The following is a 23824-nucleotide window of genomic DNA, read 5'->3' as shown; positions in this document are numbered from 1 at the left end:
ATGCGGGATCTTCCCGGACCAGGGCTCAAACCCGTGTCCCCTGCATTGGCAGGCGGACTCTCAACCACTGCGCCACCAGGGAAGTCCCAAACAAGGTGCCTTTAAACAGAAACACACATAAGCCAAGGGGATATATTGATGGGTTGATGAGAATGGGACCAGAGGCTGGCAGGAAGCTAACCCTGTCTTTCCCCAGGGGCTGCGGCTCAGCGGCCATAATCGCAAATTCACGGTGACCTTATAGGACATAAGCACCTCAGATGATGAGACCTGACTGTAGTTTGCTAGATTGAAGTGCTGATGGATTATATCATATAATGTTATATACTATTGCATGATGTGTGTGTGTGTGAATATATATATATATATGTACACACACTGTATGTAGATATAGTGCAGTGTGTCTGCATATATATATGTGATAATGTACAGTGTTGTTTCCTGTGGGTTTTTGTTTTGTTTTTTTTTTTTTTGCGGTATGCGGGCCTCCCACTGTTGTGGCCTCTCCCCTTGCAGAGCACAGGCTCCGGACGTGCAGGCTCAGCGGCCATGGTTCATGGGCCCAGCCGTTCCACGGCATGTGGGATCTTCCCAGACCGGGGCACGAACCCACGTGCCCTGCATCGGCAGGCGGAGTCTCAACCACTGCACCACCAGGGAAGCCCCTTTCCTGTGGTTTTAAACTGGTATTTGACCTCTCGTCTCTCTGGCTACATCTTTCTCCCTTTCACTGACTGTCTCACTCACAGCCTCTCTCTCATTCTCTCTCCACAGCTGGCCCCCAAAAGGACCCTCCCCACATCCCCAGCTGGGGGCCCTGCGTAGAGCTGGAGTGGACGCCCCCTCCTTCCCTTCATGATTCGTTTGTAGCGCAGGTAACCAGCCAAGCATCCCGCTCATTCCCGGAGGGGCCGTGGTCTCCCGTCCACCTCCCCGGAAGGGACGTTCCTTCTTGGAAGAGCCTGGCTCAGCCACATCCTTCAGCCCCGCCCTCTCCAGCCTGGGCCCCCTGGGTCCTTCGGGCCATTCCCCCCCAACCTCCATGCCATCTGCAGGCAGGATCTCCCTCCCCCCTTTCCGTCTTCTCCAGATTCTCTGCAGATCCTGCCTTGTCATTCCCTGGCCAGGCCTTGCCCACCTTAGGCTGGTTGGGAAGGGCAGGGGCTCGTAGGCCACAGAGCTGGTGACATGGGAAGACAGTGGGTGTGGGCGGAGATATGAAGCCAGAGAGAGTGTGTTATCTTGCTGCACGGATGCAGCAAGAGCCTTGGAAGGGCCTCTCTGGGGACAGTCCCCGGGGCCAGCTCTAGAGGCGAGCGTGATGGGTGTGTGAGGCTCCGGAGCCATGTGTTTCTGTTCTAGACTGGGCTTGTTAACCCAGGGCCCGTGAAGTGTGTACGTGTGTGCATACGTGTGTGTGTGTGTGTCCCATGACACACTTCCCCTGGGAAAGAACGTGTAACATTTCTGGCCCACATGCATGTTTCTGGCAAGAGGGTCCTTTGTTTTCATCAGACTCTCCAGGGTACTGTCCAGAGGAGCCCCTGAAATAACCATATGGGTTCCCTCCCTGAGATTCTTTACGTCACAGAGCCGTCGAGGGTAATAGGGGCTGTAGTGGTGATCAGGAAGTTCAGAGAATGCTATTGAGGGTTAGGGATGGTGACCCAGCTGGGGGGGGGGGCACGACAGTCACCATGTCCTCAGTGAGTTCGGGACCATCCCCCTCCCCCTACCAAGAAGAAAAAGAGAGGGTAACAACTCCATGGCCCTGGACTGGGATTGTGTGTGATTTCTCATCGTGTTCTGTCTGCGTGGTTGGGAGGGAAGGATGCGTGGGCTGATGGAAGGATAGGCGGATGGGGACTTCCCTGGCGGTCCAGTGGTTAGGACTCAGTGCTTTCCCTGCCCGGGCCCGGGTTCAGTCCCTGATCGGAGAACTGAGATCCCGCAAGCCTCTCAGTGCGGCCCAAAACAGTAAAAAGGAGGAGCGGATGGAAGGACGGGTCAGTTTGTGTGTTTGGAAGACAAGAAAGATGGGCGGTTGGGTGGAAGTTTGTAAAGATGGGTGCGTGGAAGCTTGGTAGGATGTCTGGAGCAGTGGTGGTTGGCGCGGGGGTGGATGGGCAAACAGAGAACTTGTTTTCTCACTTGTAAACTGGGGCACACGGCATCCCTTTCCCATGGGGGCTGAACAAGCTAACATTTGTGAAACGCTTGGGACAGTGCCTGGCACATGGTAAGCAGGAGCCAAATGTTAGCCGTCCTCATCCTCATCATTCTGACAGGCTCGGCCCGGCTCTGGCGGTTCCTCTGACTCAGAGCGCCTGCCCTCCTGGCCCCTCTCCCTCTCTGTTCCCTTCCTTGAGAACCACGCTGCATGTGTCTTCCAGGGGGACCCAGAGCCTGGGCCCCTTCATGCCGCCTCCCCTCCCTCCCTCCTTCACCCAGTCACGTGTAGGACAGGAGCACAGGCTTGGGGCCAGACTTGTGGGTTCAGGGCTGGCTCTGCCACCTGCTAGCTGGGAGACAGAGAACCATGGTCTCAGCTCTTCCTTTTACTCATCTGCAAAGCGGGGGTGGCAGGACCCACCTCGAGGGATACTGTGGGGATTAAATGAGATACATGTGTGTGAAGCACTTAGCACGGGGCCTGCATGTGATCAGGACTCAGTCTGGGTTGATGTCATCACCATCGTCATCAGACGCTGGGGAGAGAGAGGGAGGAGGAAAAGGCAGCTGTCTGTCTCTGATCAGGAGGCTCTGGTACGGAGGGCACCTGCCCCACCCCTACCCATGCCCCTAGACTTAAGGGGACAGAAAGCCTGACCCCTCCAGGGGTCTTGGCCCCAGGGAATGGTCCTTGCAGGGAGGGTCCTGGCACGCTGCCGACATCTAACTTGTCTCCCTTGCCCTCTTCCCGCCCCGCCCCGTCCAGTGGCGATGGATGATGAGGATGGGAGATGCTTACTAGACGTGATTTGGTGAGTAATGGGCTCCCCACCCCACCCCACCCCACCCTCCCCCACCCTCTCCCTCCCCTCCCCTGTCCCTCATGTCCTCAAATGTCTCTCCCCTTCTCTCTTTCAGTGACCCTCAGGCCCTCAGTGACTTCTTACATGGATCTGAGAAGGTGAGTGCTGGGGCAGGGAGAAGCATCCCCAGGGCAGGGGCCTGTGGAATTGGGAGCTGAGAGACACTCCCCGCTGATTCAGTAGACATCTGCCCCTTGCCTTCCATGAGCCAGGCCCCAGGGTTATGGCAGAGAGTGAAAGAGATGGCAAATCCCTGCCCTCACTCCATACACATTTCCTTGGTAAACAAAGCAACCGAGAGCTAATAAAGGTGATGGTGGAAAGCACCATGCAGAGCAGCATAAGAAATAATAATGTCACTTGCACAACAAAAGAGGTTTAAAAGAAAATGAATGGGAGGCGGAAGCAGGGGCTTCTTCTCTAGCTGGTGTGAAGCTGAAGGATCAAAGGGAGGTGCCCACGGCGCTCTGGGCAGGGGAAGGACAGGTAGGAAGGTTGGAAAGTTTGAGAAAGAAGGCCAGTGGGGCCGGAATGAAGGGGAAACTAGAAGGTGGTAAGACTGGAGTGGACAAAAATCACCAGGTCATGAAGGGCTTGGAGGACTTGATCGAGGAGTTCAGACTTTATTCTGAACGTGACAGGCAGTTCTGACGGGTTATTAAGCAGGAGAATGCCACATTCCGTTTGCCCTCCAGAGAATGGAACAAAGTGGGGGAGAGTGGATGTCTGTTGAGCCATGAGGAGCTGTATCAGTCACCCACAGCTGCATAACAAGTTATCCCATCACTTAGTGACTTAAAACAACATTTGTTAGAGCTCTCAGTTTCTGAGGGTCAGGAACTGGGGAGTGCTTATCTGGGTGTCTAGCTCAGTGTCTCCCCTGAGTAGCAGTCAGGATGTTGCCTGGAGCCACTGTCATCTGAGGGCTTGTCTGGGGCTGGAGGATGTGCCTCCACAGTGACTCACTGCCGTGGCAGTTGGCTGGAGGCCTCAGCTCCTCACCATGTGGGCCTCCCCCTAGGATTGCTTGAGTGTCCTCACAGCATGGCAGCTGGTTCCCCCAGAGCAAGTGACCCAAGGGAGAGAGCCAGGAGGAAGCTCAGTGCCTTTTATGACCTAGTCTCCAAAGTCGCACACTGTCACTTCCCGTCATACTGCATTTGCTAGAAGCGAGTCACTAAGCCCGCCCACACTCACAGGGAGGGGACGGAGCTCAGCTCCTTGAGAGGGGATGTATCAAATAATCTGTGGAGCGGAGGCGAGTGCGGAGCAGAAGTTGGTGGCCTGGGCCCCAGGGCAGGCACGGGAGGAGGTACCAGACGCTGGCTCTGGGATCTGTCTGGGAGGCAGGATCACTAGACTTGCTGGTGGCTTAGACGGTGAGGAAGAAAGAGCATCCAGAATGCCTCCTGGACTTGACCTGAGCAGCTGAGTGGGTGGTGGTACCGTTCTCTGAGACTGGGAGTTCGAGGTGGATGCCAGAAGTCCAAGGGCGGCTATTGGATATAGCAGTCTGGGGTTCTGGAAAAAGATCAGCTGGACAGAGAAACTGGGGAGGCTTGGCTGTGGACAGCCATTCATTGGGCGCTTAGGGCCTGTTGTAGACATTGCCTATGTCTGCAGGAACGAGACAGGTCCCTGTGCTCCCAGACACGGGAACAGCACGCACGTTAGGCGCCCGGGTGGCAGGGCGTGCCGGGTGCTTGGGCTGGGCAGTGGAAGGAGTGACTTAGTAGGAAGGGACGGACAGTTGTCGGGAGGAGGTGACAAATGTGACAGGCCCTGCCAGATGTGTTACCAAAGACGCTTGAGCAAAGCCACGGAGGCAGGATTCTAGAGTTCAAGGCAGGCATGTCAGGAGAGGCTCGGACTCAGTGCTGGGGTTGCCTCGCATTTTAATCTTGCAGCCAAGCCCCTTTCTTTGGGGCGACTTTTCTGGAGGCGGAGTTTCCTGTACCCCTCGAATCTCCCCCCGCAACCCCCCCACCTCGTCTTTGTCTTTTTGTCCCATGTAACCCTCAATTGGTTTTTGTTCTAGAGGTGGGCCGGCCCACTGCCCAGCTGACCTTTGACCTTGGGTGGGGGCGGGTCTTGGTGCAGCTTGACAGTGATGAGCTCCTGGATAATCCCGGGGAGGCCCGTCGAAGTGCCTTCTATGAAGGTCCTGGGGTAAGTGGCCCGGGGGCTCGGGGAAGGCCGTGGGCTCCAGGCATCACCCAAGTCGCCTGTGGTGGCAGCCAGTGGGGGAGGGGAGAAGGGGTCGCACTCGTCCCCTGAGGCACTTTGCCGGGAGGGGGGCAGGGGGCAGTCACTGAGGAGCAGTGTGGGGTGGAGGTGAGGCCGGAGCTGCTGGACCCCCAGCTGTGCCCTCCGGCCCCTCAGAGAAGGAGGTGTGGTCCTGAGTCCCTGGCCTTGGAGGGCAGCTGCTACAGAGCTGGAACAGAGGCAGAGGCTGGCTCTGGAGTTCACAGTGGGCAGGGCGGGGGCGCTGGGGGGTCCTGTCCCGGCCCAGCCATGGGTGGGGTGTGTGACCTGGGGGAAGGGGATCGACTGTTGTGGACCTCAGTCTCCACCTGGAAGATGAAGGCAGGGGTGATGAGCAAAGCCCAGAGCGGGGAACACAGTGGACTTTTATTGAGCACCTACTGTGTGCCGGGCCCATTACTCAGTGCCAGTCGTCCCTCCCTCTTCTTCCTCTTCTGTGGCCTCTCCCCTCCCCGCTTTGCTCCCCATCCCTCCCCCTCCTTTTTCCTCCTCCCCCCTCTTCTCTCTCCCTCCCACTCCCCCCTCCTCCGTCTTCATTAACATAACTATCAGTTACCAAATACCTATCATATGCCAGGCCCTTTACAGTAATTTTCATTTAGTCCTCACAACAACCACAGTAACATTCCAAATAATTTATCTGGCATAATATAAATGACTAAATCCAGAACCCAACAAATACACATTATGTTCATGTTATTACATTTACGGAAGAGTAACAATGTGTATTATTCTTACCCGTGCCGTCCTCTTAATGCCCATAACGTCCCTGGTCAGGTTCTCGGCACCTCCTGTACGTGACGTCAGTGAACGTCACGACTGTCCTAGGAGGCGGGTTTGGTTATGGCCATTTAGCGGTTAGGAACTCAGAACTGCCTGGTCCTTGGTTGGGGGCTGAGCCGGAGCCCCATCCTGCCAGGCACTGCCCTCCACTCAGCAGCAGGGTGACCCCTTTCCCCGGTCTGGGAGGCAAGGAGGGAGCAGTGCCCACCTCACTGAGCTGTTATTAACGACAACATGGACAGTAATAATGACGGTAACAACGATAGATGATGTTTCTCGCGTGCCAGCCAAGAGCCACGTACTGCTCTGAGCCCTCCACTAGGATTAATAACAGGTGGTGTTATTTTTTTTTTAATTTTATTTATTTTATTTATTTATTTTTGGCTGCGCTGGGTCTTCATTGCTGTGCGTGGGCTTTCTCTAGTTGCGGCGAGTGGGGGCTACTCTTCGTTGCAGTGCGCGGGCTTCTGGTTGCAGTGGCTTCTCTTGTTGCAGAGCATGGGCTCTAGGCGTGCGGGCTTCAGTAGTTGTGGCTTGCGGGCGCTAGAGCGCAGGCTCACTAGTGGCGCATGGGCTTAGTTGCTCCGCGGCATGTGGGGTCTTCCCGGACCAGGGCTCGAACCCGTGTCCCCTGCATTGGCAGGCAATTCTTAACCACTGTGCCACCAGGGAAGCCCCCGAACTACAGGTTTTGATCCATCGCCTGGTCAAGTATCAGTGGGTTTTCCATGCCCTTGGCATAATTATTACTTGTGGAATATTTGCTCTAAAATGCATGTATAGATTACACACTCGTGTCCTGGATTGCCATCCCGGAAAGCATTTAAGAAACATCAGGTTCGGGACTTCCTTGGTGGTGCAGTGGTTGGGAGTCTGCCTGCCGATGCAGGGCCCTGGTCTGGGAAGATCCCACATGTCGCAGAGCAACTAGGCCCGTGAGCCACAACTACTGAGCCTGGGCGTCTGGAGCTTGTGCTCGGCAACGAGAGGCCGTGACGGTGAGAGGTCCGCGCACCGCGATGAAGAGTGGCCCCCGCTCGCCGCAACTAAAGAAAGCAATCGCACAGAAACGAAGACCCAACACAGCAAAACAACAACAACAAGAAAAAGTTAAAGGGCATTAAAAACAAACCAACCAGATATATGTGGGTAGGCATTTTCCATCCCAGTTACAGAATGAGAAAACTGAGACTCAAACAGGGCAAATGACTTGCCCAAGGTGGCAAAGAAGGAAGAAGAGCCAGGCTGTAGATTCTGGTTCATCTGATGCCAGAGTCCTTTCCCCAACCACAGTGCCCGCACCGCTTCCAACTCAACTTCCTCCTCTGCTCCTCCTCCCTCCCCGTCTTTTCAGATGGACTGAGCTGAAACCTGGCCCTTCTGTGAAGCCTCCTGACACCAGCGTTTGCCCTGCTCCCCTAGCCAGTCCCTCCGAAGGCAGCACACAGTTACAGACACAGTCACGCCTTTAAGCCATCAATCCTCTGAGGTGTCCCTCTTCCTCATCTCAGTTAACAGCATCTACTCAGTTGCTCAAACCCCAACCTGCCCTGCCAACCTCGATCTGTCCTTTTCCTTACCAGCTCTCCCTGTGATGTGTGACCCGTCAGCATGTCTGAATCTACTTCTAACGTGATCCCTAATCCTTGCGCTTCTGGCCTCTTCACTGCTACTCCAGCCCAGGCCACCATCTCCGCTGAGAGCCTTCCAGCTACTCTCCAGGATTCCCGTCTTGCCGCCCACGGCACCCTCACAGCAGCTAGAGCTTTGCACAGCCTCCCCTGGTTCCCGTGGCAGAGTCTGTGCTTTGCCGCACCGTGGCCTGGAAGTGGGTCTCAGCCTCAGCAGCCTCCTCAGTGTGGCTTCCCACCCCCGCGCCATCCACCTGCCAGCGTCTGCCACTCCCTGTCACTCCCTCGGACTTGGCCCCCTGCTGTACTTTCCTCATGTCGCTTTGTGGTGGACACAAGGTCTGACTCCCCAGTGGCTGTTTCTGCTTCCTCTTCTTTTCCTGGCAAATGGGATTCCAGTTTGGATCGGGTGACAACAAATTTGAGGGAACAGTTCTCCCCAGTCCTGGAACTGGGGAGAACCAGGGGGGAACACAACTTACGCTTTTGCCCTGGAGACAAATCTTGAGGGTCCGGGATAACGGTGGCCACTTCCCTTTCCACTGCCACGGATCAGTTTAGAAAGAGCACGGGCTACAGTTCTGGCCGAGGAGACGTGAGGGGCGTTCCGTTGGGCGCTGCTACAAGCTTTCCTCACTTTTAAAAAGGGGAACAAGGAAGGGAGGGAGCTGCTCTCTGCCCTGCACCCTCCGAAGGTTTGGGTGCTCCGCGTACAAGAGGGGATTCTTGCTGCTGCTGCTGCAGCCGACTTGCAGACGCTGGCCACTGCTGGCAGGCCTGGACTTCACCGTGGAGCCACTGGCACCACCACGTGTCCTGAGAGCTTAAACCTACGCTGACTCCTCTGTTATTACGGCCCAAAGCATATGCACTATAGATATCTAAACTCACCTTTTTGCTGCTCTATCACTCCTACCTTCCCGCTCCTAAAATGTAAGTTCTGTGAGGGGAGGGGCCTGTCCCTCCATCACTATGTCCCCATCACGTGGACTGGGCATTGTCTGGCACAGCTACAGCAGGTGCTTGATAAATGCTGGCTGCATTAATGTATGAGGGTCCTCCAGGGCAGGGACTCAGTCACTGTGGCTTCTGGGAGCAGCAGGGGCTCAAAAGCCTTCGCTGGATCAACAGGCAGGGAAGCCAGAAGACAGCTTCTTAAGAAACAAATTTAATACTATATACAAGGGAAAACGTACAGAAACAACAAAGGAGACGCAACAGGGCTGGAGGTGCCCATCCCAACTAGCTGCCCACGCAGAGGGCCGATGCCAGCCCCTAGCTCGCCCTCCTCCTCCTACAGTTGGAAGGGCTCCACGGGCCCCCTTGCCCTGGCGGTGGGATCCACGTGGTCCTGAAGCCGGTGCCACTTCATGTGGGCATTCCGACCCTTGATCTTGCCAAACACCCTGAGGAGGCACCAGAGGACACAGGGGTCAGAGCAGGGGGAGGCGGGTAGCCCTGAGGGGGGCACCCCAGAGGGCTGAGGGCAGGCGGTGTGGGAGCATCTAGGGAAAGGGCGGTACCTCTCACACTTCTGGCAGGGAAAGAAGCCCTGGCCCTTGCTGCTCCCCGGCAGCTCAGGGGTCCGCTTCGAGCCGGTGTTTGGGCTGGAGTTGGGGATGGACTCCCTCCTGTAACTCTCAGTGGTCCTCTGTAATTCGGGGGTTGGGCGGTGGCTGGGTTTCCTCCGAGGGCTATGAGTGACCTGCACAGGGGGCAGAGGTGATGAAAGGGTGCTGACCGCCCCGCCGCCCTTCTAAGAGAGAAGCAGGTGTCCAGAGCGTCCAGACGTCGCGGGGTGCACCCCCCCACCGCCACCCAGCTTGGATGGGCACCGGGCATCCAGATCCGTGCTGAACTCCTGAAGCCCTATCCCGAGACCCTCTACCTTCGCTTCTGTCCTGTCTGCTTCACCCAGCTCTCTCTTGACCCTCTTTTCCGGCACTGGGGCTCGGCCGCAGTCAAACTTGATCATTTTCTTCTGCGTGTAGTAGAACTCGACACACTGGGCTACTGTTTTTGTCTGGACCTAGTGGAGGAAGACAGAAGCCGACTAAGGACAGTGCCTCAGGAGTAGCAGTGAGAATGGCCTTGACGCCCTAAATCCCCTCCCCATGGGGCCAGCTGCCACTTTTTGAAAGCCCTCCTGAAACGTGTCTCCCCTACGGCTTGCTGTGCTCCACTGCTACGGGAGACAGAGAATCACAAAGTCCTCCTGGGGATGAAGGAGTTCAGAGAGAAGCCACCAGAGTCAACACCATCTAAGCTCTGCACGCTCTGAGCAACAAGGCTGGCCCAAGAAGGCTTCTCTCCAGGAAAAGGCACACAAAGGTACACACGAGGACGCTCACTGTGACATCATGTGGAGCCACATGACTACCGACTGGGACTAATTAAACCAGAGTGTCCTTACGTGTTGGATACCTCATAGCCTTATGCGACAGCTAGGCAGAGCCCTCCAAAAAACTGAAGAGGAAGGAATACTTCCCAACTCAGTCCGTAAGTTCAACATTTCTCTGATACCAAAGCCAGACAAAGATATTACAAGGAAAGAAGGCTACAGACCAATGTCCCTCATGAACATAGATGAAAATTTTTAAACAAAACTTTAACGAACAGAATCCAACAATATATATATGTATATGTATATATATGTGTATATATATAAAGGACAATATACCATGACTAAGTGGAGCTCATCCCAGAAACGTGAGGTTGGTTTAACAATCTAAAATCAATGTAATTCGTCATATTAAACTTAAAAAGGAAAAATCATATGAGCATCTTGATAGGTGCAGAAAAAGCATTTGATACAATCCAATGTCCATTCCTGATGGAAACTCTCAGCACAATAGGAATAGAAGGAACTTCTCTTCAACCTGATAAATGATACCTACAAAATCCCTACAGCTAACGGTGGAGTGGTTTCCCCTCAAATATCATGAACAACACAAGGATTTCCACTCTCACCACTTCTACTCAATACTGTACTGGTGGTTCTAGAGTGCAAAAAGGCAAGAAAAAAAGTAAAGGCATCCAGGTTGGAAAGGAAGAAAGAAAAGTGTCTTTATTTACAGATGATATGACTGTCTATGTAGAAAATTCAGTGGAATCCACAAAAAAGTTACCAAAACTAGTAAGTTAGTTTGGCAACATTTCAGAACACAAGATCAATATAAAAATCAATTTTATTTCTATACATAGTAGCAACAAACCATTGGAAACTGAAATAAAAAAGAACTCTATAACATCATAAAAAACACAAGTACTGGGCTTCCCTGGTGGCGCAGTGGTTGAGAGTCCGCCTGCCGATGCAAGGGACACGAGTTCGTGCAATGGTCCTGGAGGGATCCCACGTGCCATGGAGCGGTGGGGCCCGTGAGCCATGGCCGCTGGGCCTGCGCGTCCGGAGCCTGTGCTCCGCGGCGGGAGAGGCCACAATGGTGAGAGGCCCGCATACCGCAAAAAAAAAAAAAAAAACAAAAAAAACAAGCTCTTAGGAATAAATCTGACAAAAAGTATGCAACAACTGTACACTAAAAACTTCAAAACATTGCTGAAAAATTAAAGATTGAAATAGAGAGATATACCCTGTTCACGAGTCAGAAGACTCAATATTGTTAAGGTAACAACTCTCCCCAGTTGACGTAGAGAGTCAAAAACAGTACCAATCAAGTTCCTAGCAGGAATTTTTATTTTGAAATTGACAAGTTATTTCTAAAATTCATAGGGAATTAAAAAGGATGTAGAATACAAAAAATAACTTTGAAAAAGAATAACAAAGTTGAAGGACTAACATTTTCTAATTTCAAGACTTAGAATAAAGCTACAGTAATAAAGACAGTATGGGAATAGCTTAATAAAAGACAAACAGATCAATGGAACAGAATACAGGGTCCAGAAGTAGATGCATATATATATGGCCAACTGATACTTAACAAAGGTACAAAAGCAACTGAGTGGAGAAAGTATGGTCTTTCCAACAAAAGGTATTGGAATAAATATCCATATGCAAAAATGAACTCACCTCGCACCCCATACAAAAATAAACTTACAATGGATCATAAATCTAGAAATAAAACCTAAAACTGTAAAACCTCCAGAAGAAAACATAGGGGGAAATCTTTGTGACTTTGGGTTAGGCAAAGATTTCTTAGATACAACACGAAAAGCACAGTCTATAAAAGAGAAACTAGTAAGTTATGCTTAAGCAAAATTTAAAACTTTTCTTCAAAAGACACTGTTAGAAGACTGACAAATGGCATATTGGGAGAAAATATTTCCAAAGCATATATCTGGATAAAGGACTGGTGTTCAGAACAAAATAAGAACTCCTACAGCTCAATAAAAACACAGACACTCCAATAAAAACAGAGGCAAAAGATATGAACAGACAGCTCACCAGAGAAGGTGCACATAGAGCAAAAAAACACAAAGATGCTCAGCATCATTAGTCATTAGGAAAATGGAGTCAGATGCTACTGTACACTCATTAGAATGGCTAAAATTAAAGAGACTTAGCATACCACGTGTCGACGAGGGTGTGGAGCAACTGGACCTTTCATAACCTGCTGGTGGGAATGGGAAGTGGTAGAGCCACTTTGGAAAACAGTTTGGCAGTTTCTTAAAAAGTTAAACATACATCTACTATAAGTTACCCTCATTCCCCTCCTAGGTATTTATAATCCCAACCCCGTGTCCGCAAAAAAAAAAAACAAAAAAAAAAAAACCCAGTACATGTCCGTACAAAGACTTGTATGTAAATGTGCAGAGCAGCTTTATCTGTAGTCATCAGTAACGGGAAACCACCAACAGGTGGATGATTAAATGAACGGTGGTCCGTCCACACAGTGGTATACTCCTCAACAGTAAAGGGATGAACTATGGGTACACATGACAACATGGATGAATCTCAAAATCATTAGGTTGAGTGTAAGAAGCCAGACAAAGCAGATCACATGCTGTATGATTATTCCATTTATATAAACCTCTAGAAAATGCAAACTCATTTAGAGTGACAGAAAGTAGACAAGAGTTGACTAGGGACCCGGGTGGCAGGAAGGAAGGGTTGCAAAGGGGCAGGAGGGAACTTTTGGGGGTGAAGGATACTCTCATTATCTTGATCATGGTGGTGGTCTTACAAGTGTATAACTATGTCAAAAACATTAAATCTTACACTTCGATTATGTGCAATTTTGCGTACATCAAGTTAAAAAAAAGCAAATTAATCAGCAGGATATTAAGTATATGATGTCATCCTTTTTTGAGAAAGTGCATATAGGTGTGTAAAATCCGTATGGGCAGTAAATACCTGTCAGGTTATCAATCAGAAGTAGGATTGTGGGGAGGGGTCTGGAGGGCTTTATTTGGAACATGGGATTCATTTCTGTACCGTTTCAGGTTGTTCCAAGCAATGGCATTGTAGTTGTCAACTGTTCACAGCATGAGCAGAGTATCGCCCCGACAGGCCCTGCAGTTCTAGCACCTCGGCCGTGTGAAGGAGCCTTGTCTACACCAGCCTGCCATGTTCGCCTTACCATCTTGTGTATCAAGTAGAAGTCCTTCTTGTAGGCACAGAACGCCTTCTTAAAGAGCCTCTTCTCCATGGAGGTCCAGATGTCCGAACCTATTGGAGAAACAGCCAAGAGGAGGAAGGCTGTTTCTCCTTCTGGGACCACAGCCACGGCTGAAGTGCAGACTCCCCTCCTTTTTCAGGCCACTGAGCGCCACTTATATGCCAAGATTTCTGCTAAGCCCCTTACTTGCTTTATCTCACACAATCCTCACAAAAACCTTAGCAGGTAGGGGCTATTACCATCCCCACTTGACAGGTGCAGCAACTTGAGGCTTCCTCTGGTTAAGAGACTTGCCAAGGGCAGCCGTGGGCCCCTGGTTGCCTGACTCCAAGGCTGGAGTGCTCAACTGGGAAACCTGAGCCCACCCCAACCTGGCACCCCCCTTCTGGCCAGGAAGAGCCCACGAGGGAACCAGTGGAAAGGGGAAGGTTGGATCCAACTAGAGAACAGCACCCACTGAGTCCCCCAGAGAGGACGGGCCCTTCTGGGAGGGCAGGTGTAGGCCCCAAGAGAACTCCGGGAGGCACGTGCAGAGCTTGCCATGGAAAGTGACTGGCTCGCAGGGGCCTCAGCCAGGCCAAAACCACGCGGGCAGCCACGCTCGTTACCTGTGTAGTGATAGTTGGCGAGAGGGTGAGTCCGTGGCTTCTGGGGTCCTCTCAGTAACAGGGTCTCCAGGGCAACCTGGAACGAGAGGAGTGGTGGGCAACTCTCTGAGGGAGGGAAGGTGAGGTAGAGGCCCGCCTTCATTCTTTCATCCATTCAGAAAATATGTGCAGCCCTCCCTAAAGCCACCCCTACCCCAGGGCGACTCAAAGTGTGGTCGGTCTGTGGACTGGCCACCAGCTGTGAACCACTTGGGACACATTGCCTACAGCACTAAGCGGACTGTTGAGTGCAGCTGACGTTACCTTTTTCATAGCAAGATTTACTTGATGACGAAACAGTGTGTGGACTTATTCTGGCACAAGCTCCTTATTTCTTCAGGGAGCAGCATTTGGAGCGGCACTGCCCCCGCCCTACCCCATGTTATGGTCCTCATAGCACTGATCATTATCTATCACTTTTAAAAAATGTATTTCATGTGCTCACTCTCCTAAAATGTAAGCCCTGCAAAGAGGGGGCATTTGTCTTGCTCAACAGCGTAACCCCGGTCAGGACTCGCTATGCAGTTTGCAGGACCCCGCGCAAAATGGAAACACGGGGCCCTGTGCTCAGAAACTATTAAGAATTTCAAGATGGTGGCAGCAGAGCATTAAACCAAGAATGGGCCCCTGAGCTGGCCCCAGCCTGATACCATGACATCACCAGGTATCAGGAGGACCCAGTAAACGTGTGCTGATTACTCTGCTGAGCACCCACCACGTGCCAGCCACTGCCTCTCAGCTTGAGAAAAAGCACCATGTAGCCCTGACTCTTGGGTCTCCAACTCGGGTGACGTGACTTCCTCTCCCACTACACACAGTTGGACTTCTTCATTGTCTAAACTTCAGGGTTGTGAGGAGGGTCCTTGGAGGAGGCAGAGGCATTTCTGTTGCATCAGAGGTTTGCATACACCATTTTAAATCCAAAAGTCAATGTTCAGTAAATAAACCAGATTAATGCAGGCCCTGAGTTGGTTCTGCTAGGCACCGCCTCCCCAGTGCTGCGCTGAGATGAGGTAACGCTGGAGGAACCCTGGTGCTCTGCTGTCACCCCAGAGAAATAACTGATTGAGCCCGTATGTGTGCATTTCCCCTACGTTCAAAAGGACACCACCAGTCCCAAAGCGACCAGGGAGAAGGGTGGGTGGCCAGCCTTTGGTTCTCGTGAGCTGCAAAGCCCCAGGTAGAAGGCACGTGTCTTGCGCCTAGAGCCCCTGGCCCTAAGAGAGCAGGGAGCTTCCCGCAGCTCCTCTGAGCACCCCCCTCGCCTGCACCGCACCTGGATGTTGCCCTGGGCTTCATGCAGGCAGTGCAGAGCGAGCTCCAGGTTGGTGCCCCCGCCCGGCATCACGTTGGAGCAGGCCAGGTTGCAGAGTTCGGTCACTGTTTCCAGCAGGCAGCCCGGCAGCGAGAAGGAGAGGAGACACAGAGGGTCAGCAAGTGCCAGAGAGGAAACCTCCCCAACAGCACAGATGGGGTGGGGGGCTCCTGTCACCATCTCCCTCACCTCTCTGTTACAAGCAGGCTGAGGGAAGGGAGGGACAAGGAGGATGGGCAGAAACCCTGCTCCTGGCACCTGCTCTGGATGGCCTGGCCAGCTACTGGGTGAGAGGAGAGGTGGGGCAAGGGACTGCAGCACAGCAAAGCAGTCCTGCGCTGAAGGCCAGCTCTGCCCACCCCACCCCCGCCTGGGGATCACTGCTTCTTGGTCAAGGTGAGAACTGGGAGGAGAAACCCCTTGGACATGGAGGAGGGCTCTCAGGAACCTGGCCCCAAAGTCTCAGTCACCTCTATCCTGCGTCTTCGGGTTGGTCATCACATCTCCCCATGGCTTCCAGACCAGAGTAGCTACATGCTCGTCACTTCCAGCCAGTGATCTGTCCTGGAGCTCTGGGATCTCAGCCTGAAACTGGCTCCCTATGTTGATGTGTCTGAAATGAGGCCACACACACGGACATAAAAGGCATATGTGTGTGACCAAGATGGGAAATACAAGAGAGATGTGCGGTGAGCCCTGCTCACCAGGGCTGTGGAACCCACCTTTTGGCCATCTCTCAGACACGGGGAGTGCTCATCAGCCCAGTAGACACGCTCTGGTATTCCAGAGACCTCTTGAGGGATACTTCCTTCCTTCCTCCAATTTGCTTTATCGCCAGATTTCTGGCTTCAGGCGTTTGGGGTCTAGGACAGGGGAGGTATGTGCTGATACCTGGCATTCTGCTGTATCCAAGGTAACATCCAAGCTACAAAACAGTATCTCACTGCGCCATCACCAATTCTATCTAGAACCCCAGGGTGCTGGGCATTCTGTCTGCAGACATCCAACTATGGTATGTCTGGACAGAAGGAATATTGGGGAAACACCTGGAGAAATCCACCACTTCTCTCCTAGAGAGGTTCTGGGTCTAGACCTGACTTTCCCGTGATGAAGGCTCCCTTGGGAAAAACCGACACTGGAATGCAAGGAGGGTAAAAGCATCCCCACATTGCAAGGACCCTCAGGTTCTAAGTCTGTTCCAACTCACGGTTCAGTGCTGATCTTGCTGTTGTCCTTCACCACACTGATGCCAAAAGAGCCGTCCATGTGATCTGGAAAACGCCCAAAGAAGAGGCTCAAGGAGACTGGCTACAACTGACCCATGAGGCCCTTTTTGCCTGCCTTTCCAGAGCAGCTAAAAGCAGGCTCTTCAAGATTGCATGGTATACACACACTACTGTATATAAAATAGATAATCAAAAAGGACCTACTGTATAGCACAGGGAACTATACTCAATACTCTGTAATAACCTATATGGAAAAAGAATCTAAAAAACAATAGATATGTGATTATGTATAACAAAATCACTTTGCTGTATACCTGAAACTAACACATTGTAAATCAACTCTAATCCAATATAAAATTGAAAATTGGAAAAAAAAGATTGCATGGTATGGAGTTTCCTCAAAAATTAAAAGTAGGACTACCATATCATGCAGCAAACCCACTTCTGGGTATTCATCCAAAAGAACTGCAGTCAAGACCTCAAAAAGATATCTGAACTCCCATGTTCACTCCAGCACCATTCATAATAGCCAAGATGTGGAAACAACCTAAATGTCCACTGACAGATGAGCACATAAAGGTAATGTGACATAAACATACAATGAAATACCATTTAGCCTTAAAAAGAAATTCTGCAATATGCAACAACATGGATGACCATTGAGGACATTATACTAAGTGACATAAGCCAGTCACAGAAAGAGAAATACTGCATGACTCCACTTATATAACGTATCTAAAGTAGTTGAATTCATATTGATAGAATCAAAGAGTGGAATAGGGGTCACCAGGGGTTGGGGCAGTGGGAAATGGGAGGTTACTAATCAATGGGCATAAAGTTTCAATTAATCAAGCTCTAGAAATCTGCTGTATAACATTGTACCTATAGTCAACAATACTGTATTGCACACTTAAATATTTGTTAAAAGGGCAGATCACAGATTAACTGTTCACATCACAATAAAATAAAAAGATTGCATGGAAGTGGGATAAGACTTCTGAAAAAGTAGAGTAAGGAACTCGGCAAAACAACAGATTTACTGACAAAAATCATTAAAAAAAAAAGAACAGTAAGCTAAAGTCTGCAAGTTGTCCTAAAGGCATACAGCATTTTAAGAAATACTCATTCAAGAAAATCTACTAAATCTCGGGAAGAACAGTGAGAGTCTGTGGCACTGGAGCCATGGCCCACTCCCTTACCCACCTAGCCCCCAGCTCTTTGTAAAGGAAGCTCTACCCAGGTAGGTGCAGCCAAGGAGATGGGGGCTTCTTCTTCCCCTGGCTCCCATGCTTAAAGAATTAAAGTAAGATAAAATAAAAATTTCTCATCAAAGAGAAAATGCCATCAAGAGATGGAAATTATTTTTTAAAAAGATACAAATGTGGGGCCTCCCTGGTGGCGCAGTGGTTGAGAGTCCGCCTGCCGATGCAGGGGATACGGGTTCGTGCCCCGGTCTGGGAGGATCCCATATGCCGCGGAGCGGCTGGGCCCGTGAGCCATGGCCACTGGGCCTGCGCATCCGGAGCCTGTGCTCCGCAACGGGAGAGGCCACAACAGTGAGAGGCCCGCATACCGCAAAAAAAAAAAAAAAAAAAAAAAAAAAGATACAAATGTGGACTTCCCTGGCGGTCCAGTGGTTAAGACTCCACGCTTCCACTGCAGGGGGCATGGCTGTGATCCCTAGTAGAGGAAGTAAGATCCTGCATGCTGTGCGATGCAGCCAAAAAACAGAAGAACCAAATGGAAATAGTTCAGGGGTTAAAAAAGTACAATAACCAAAATAAGGCTCAACAGTAGATCTGAGCTGGCAGATGAAATGATCAGCAAACCTGAAGATAGAACAATGGAGACTATGAAATCTGAAGAACAGAGAGAAAAAAATATAGGAAAGTGAAGAGAGCCTCAGAGAAATGTGAGATGTCATTAAATGCAACAATATATATGTAGTGGGAGTACCAGAAAGAGGGGAGAAAGGGACAGAATATTTAAAGTATTAATGGCTGAAAATTTCCCAACGTTGATGAAAAACAATATGTATATCCAGCAAACTCTACAAACTCCAAGAAAGATTAAACACAAAGAGCTCTACATCCAGACATAACATAGGCAAAATGTGGAAAGCAAAAATAAAGATAAGATCTTGAAAGCAAAAAGGGAAAAACAATTTGTTACATACAAGGGCACTACAGTAAAATTAACAGCTAACTTTTTAAGAGAAACGATGTAGGTTACAAGGCAATGGGATAATATATTCAAATTACTGAAAGTAAAAAAGTGTTAACCAAGTATCTTATATTCAGCAAATTATCTTGCAAAAATGAAGGTAAAATAAAGACACTCCCAGATAAATAAAAACTGAGGCTACCTGTTGCTGGCAGACCTGTCTTACAAGAAATATTAAAGGTGAAATATTATTCAGCCCGCAAAAAGGAACAAAGTACTGATACATACTGCAACTTGGATGAAACCTAAAAACATCATGCTAACTAAAAGAAGGCATTCATAAAGGACCACATACTGTATGATTCCACTCATATGAAATATGCAGAATAGCCACATCGATAGAGACAAAGTAGATTAGTCGTTACCCATGGCTGGGGACGGGGAGGATGGAAAGGAGGGACTGCTAATAAGTACAGGGCTTCTTTTGGGGATGATGAAAATTTCTGAAAACGGATGGTAGTGATGGTTGAACAGCTCTGTGAATATACTAAAAAACCATTGAATTCTATACTTTAAAGGGATGAATTGTATGGTATGTGAATTATATATCCCTAATAAAAATAAATAGTAAAGGAAGTCCTTCAGATTGAAAGCAAATGACATCAGATGGTAACTTGAATTCAAACCAAAAAAAAAAAAAAAAAGCGAAGCGCTAGTAAATATGGGTAACTATAAAAATCAGTATGATTACATATTTCTTTTCTTAAGTGCCTTAAAAAATAACTGCATAAAACAATATGTATTGTGGGCCTCTAACATATAGAAATATAATATATGTGACAGTAACTGCACAAGGAGCACAGCTGCATTGGAGTAAAGGAATATCACCTCAGACAGTAACTCAAATCCACAAGAATAAATGAAGAGATCAGAAATGGTCAGTAAGAAGGTTAATATAACAACCTCTATAAATCATGCTTGTTTTCCTTTATTCTCTCAGTGTTTTTACACGAAATAAAAGTATATAAAGCAAGAAACATGACCAGTAAGGTATTACTGGGTCTCTCACATATAATAGCAAAAGAGTTAGAAGGAAGAGAGCTAGATAGGAGCAGTGTTTCTATATTTCATTGTTAGTGAGTTATTACACATCCTAACAGATTCTGATAAGACATATATTTTAAGTCCTAGAGCAACCACTAAGAAATGACTAAGAAAAAGTGAAAAATTAACAGAATTAAAATGTTACACAATACAAAAGAAAGCAGGAAAGGAGGAACAGAGGGAGAAAAAGACATGTAACATATAGAAAATAGAAAGCAAAATGGCAGATGTAAATGCAACCATATCAATATAACAGTAAACAAGAATGGATTAAACAAACCAAGCCAAAAGGCAGAGTTTCTAAGACTGGATAAAAAAACACATGATCCAACTAATGGTGTCTAGAGGTAACATGCTTTATTTTCAAAGACACAAATAGGCTGAAAGTAAAAGAAGAGAAAAATATATACCAAGAAAACAACAACCAAAAAAGAGAATGGAATGACTATACTGATGTCAGGCACATTAGACTTTAAAACAAAAAAATATTACCAGAGATAATGATAAAATTATTGTAGTAATGACAAATGAAGTCACAATCACATCATAATGGTAAAAGGTCAAGCCGTGAGGAAGATGTGACAATTACAAACATATACACACCTAAAAACAGAACCCCAAAATACACCAAGCAACAAACGACAGAACTGAAGGATGAAATAAACCATTACAAAATAATAGTTGGAGATTTCAATACTTTCAACAGTGGATAGGGCAGCTAGGCAGAAGATCAACAAGGAAATTGAAACTAACTAGACAAAACAGACAAAATACAGCATTCCACCAAACATCAGTAGAATACATTCTTCTCAAATTCACATGGAACATTCTTCAAGACAGACCGGATTCTAGCCCATATAACATGCCTCAATAAGTTTTAAATTTTAAAATAAATTTAAGGGAATTCCCTGGCGGTCCAGTCATTAGGACTCCACGCTTCCGCTGCAGGGGGCATGGGTTCGATCCCTGGTGGGGCAACTAAGATCCTGCAAACCACACAGCACAGCCAAACAAATTAAAAAAAATTTAATAAATTAAATTGAAAAAGAAACAAAGTATGTTCTCTGACCACAAGAGAACTAGATTACAAATCAATAAAAGGCAGCAATTTGGAAAATTCACAAATATGTGAAAATTAAGCAACACACTCTTTAATACTCAGTGTATTAAACAAGAAGTGGAATGATAAATTAGAAAACACTTTAGCTGAATGAATATAAAAACACAACATACTAAAACTTACAAAATGTAGCTAAAGCAATGTTCAGAAGGAAATCTAGAGCTGTAAAATGCCTGTATTAAAAAAGAAGAAAAATCTCAAATCATTTATGGTCAACTGATTTTCCACAAAGGTACCAAGGCAGGGCTTCCCTGGTGGCGCAGTGGTTGAGAGTCTGCCTGGCGATGCAGGGGACATGGGTTTGTGCCCCGGTCTGGGAAGATCCCACGTGCCGCGGAGCAGCTGGGTCCGTGAGCCATGGCCACTGAGCCTGCGCGTCCGGAGCCTGTGCCCCGCAACGGGAGAGGCCACAACAGTGAGAGGCCCGTGTACCGCAAAACAAAACAAAACAAAACAAAGTACCAAGACTATTCAATGAGAAAAGAACGGTATTTTCAAGTGCTGGAAGAACTGATACATACATGCAAAAGAATAAATTTGGACTCCTACCTCATACAGTATATAAAAGTTAACTAAAGATTGATCGCAGGCCTAAGAATAAGTTGGACTTCATCAAAATTAAAAACTTGTGTACTGCAAACCATATCATAAATAAAATGAAAGGACAACCCACAAAATTGGAGAGAATTTGCAAATCATATATCTGATAAGGGGCTTGCATCCAGACTATATAAGGAACTGAGACAACTCAATGATAAAAAGATAAGAATTCAAGTTAAAAAATGGGCAAAGGATCTGAACAGACATTTCTCCCGAGAAGATATACAAATGGATAATAAGCACGTGGAAAGATGCTCAACATCGTTAGTCATCAGGGAAATGTAAATCAAAACCACAATGAGGGGGCTTCCCTGGTGGCGCAGTGGTTGAGAGTCCGCCTGCCGATGCAGGGGACGCAGGTTCGTGCCCCGGTCCGGGAGGATCCCGCTTGCTGCGGTGCGGCTGGGCCCGAGAGCCATGGTCGCTGAGCCTGTGCATCCGGAGCCTGTGCTCCACAACGGGCGAGGCCACAAACACTGAGAGGCCCACGTACCGCAAAACAAACAAACAAACAAATAAACAAACACCCCACAAAGAGCTACCACTTTACACCCACTAGGATGGTTATAATGAAAAAGACAGATAAGAAGTGTTTAGCAAGGATGTGGAGAAACTGGAACTTTCATACAATGCTGGTGGAAATTTAAAATGACCCGGCCATTTTGGAAAACAGTCCGGCAGTTCCTTAAACGGTTAGACATAGTTACCCTTTGACCCAGCAATTCCACTCTGAGCTGTATACCCAAGAGAAATGAGGACTTATGTCCAAAAACAACTTATACATAAATGTTCTTAACAGCACTATTTGCAATAGCCAAAGGACGAAAACAACCCAAATGCCCCTCAACTGATGAATGGATAAATAAAATGTTGTCTCTCCAGAGAATGGAATATCATTCATCCATAAAAAGAAATGAAGCACTGATGCATGGTACAACATGGATGAACCTTGACAACATTATTCTAAGTGAACAAACTAGACACAGAATGGCACATATTGTATGATCCCAAGTATATGAAATGTCCAGAATAGGGAGACCCATAGAAAAAGTAGGTTGGTAGACTGGTGGTTGCCCAGGGCAGAGGAGCTGGGGGCTACAGGGCCTGTGTGTCACCGCTCGTGGATATAATCTTCTGGGGTGATGAAAATGCTCTAGAACTAGATTGTGGGATGGGTGTACAATCCTAAGAATACACTAAAAAATCACTGTACACTTTAAATGGGGGATTCATATGGCATGTGAATTATACCTCAATAAAGCTGTTTAAACAATTACTCGAAAGGGCAGGCAGAATGGTGGTTAGGCTAAATTGCGTCTATTTTCTTTCTGGCTACAAAATTATAAGCACCTAGAAGGCTGCTGGTCCCAGATGGTCCTGGGATAGTTCTGAACAGCAACAGGACACCCAGACCAGACCCAAGCGTAGGCCAGAGGGAATGGCTGGACCGAATTCTACAGGGGGCGGGGGTCTGGCCCCCCACAGGCCTATCATGGGGTGATCAAGCTCACTCACCAAGCATGGCGCTGATGAGCCTGTCGGGACGGGCCCGGGCAGATGTGGAACACAGAGTGTTGAAATACAGCCCAGAGCCCTCCCGGATGGGGCTGAGCATCGGGGGCGGCGTGTAGGCAGGGCACTGGGACACTCCCTTCAGGAGACGGTCCACCAGGAACACGGGTGAGCACAGGCAGCTCTGGCGGCATCCTCCCGGGCCCGGCTCCCCAGACATGGAGGGCGGAGGAGGGATGAGCAGTGCCTTGGGCCGTGGGAGCTTCTTCCGCTTCCTGTGTTGGCTGCTCTCCTGTCTCTCTCTTCCCCGTCCTTCTCCTGTCCCTGGAGAAGAAGAGACTTCAGAACCACAGGGGTCACCTGAGGCCACCGGCCCCACAGCTCAGTCCTCAAGATGGCCTGAGAGTGGGAAAGGGTACTGACCAGCCAGACGCACACCCAGCATGGCCGTGCAAAGAGTCCTCAGCACAGGAAGCCGGGCAGGGCCACCACGCCTGAGCCAGACTCCAGACCCTAAGCCGGGCGATGTTTGAGGCTGGGGCCTTCTCAGGCACCCACACCCCGCAAGGAGAGGCCCTCACTCAGACCATTTTGGAAACTCATGTCCGTTGTTAAAGTGACTGGCACTTAAAGTGTGGGGGCCAGACGGATGCAACAGCATGACAAAAGGAAAACCTGTTGCCCTCAAAATGACAGCAGCTCCTGGGAGACAAACAGTGGGCTCCATGCACCCCGTACCCGAGTCCAGCATGGACTTCTCCAGGTGGGGTCTTCCAGCACAGGCTGAAGAGACGACGGCTTGAGCTTGCTACACTCTCTCTTACCTCCACGCAATCTCCCCTCCTCT

At 49.2% G+C, this 23824-nt stretch overlaps 1 protein-coding gene across 8 annotated transcripts in view; it reads left to right on the top strand.

Annotated features, from left to right (window-relative positions):
- LOC309794543 (BRD4-interacting chromatin-remodeling complex-associated protein-like) overlaps window positions 1-19832 on the top strand; it is a 67907-nt gene extending 48075 nt beyond the window's left edge. For 2 of the 8 annotated variants that reach the window (XM_082606174.1, XM_082606173.1), the window contains exons 2-6: window positions 775-875; window positions 2939-2984; window positions 3091-3133; window positions 5136-5204; window positions 13115-19832. In XM_082606174.1, the coding sequence (XP_082462300.1) occupies window positions 2944-2984; window positions 3091-3133; window positions 5136-5204; window positions 13115-13270 (309 nt within the window). In that variant the 5' untranslated portion in view covers window positions 775-875; window positions 2939-2943 and the 3' untranslated portion in view covers window positions 13271-19832. The other 6 variants (XR_014292120.1, XM_082606175.1, XR_014292119.1 and 3 more) reach the window with 6 other exon arrangements.
- The last annotated feature ends 3992 nt before the right edge of the window (window positions 19833-23824 follow it).

The sequence above is a fragment of the Mesoplodon mirus genome (assembly GCF_964341445.2).
Source record: "Mesoplodon mirus genome assembly, chromosome: 19".
Lineage (NCBI taxonomy): Eukaryota > Metazoa > Chordata > Mammalia > Artiodactyla > Ziphiidae > Mesoplodon > Mesoplodon mirus.
Note: the sequence above shows the minus strand (reverse complement) of the source record. Positions and strands in the feature narration are given on the sequence as shown.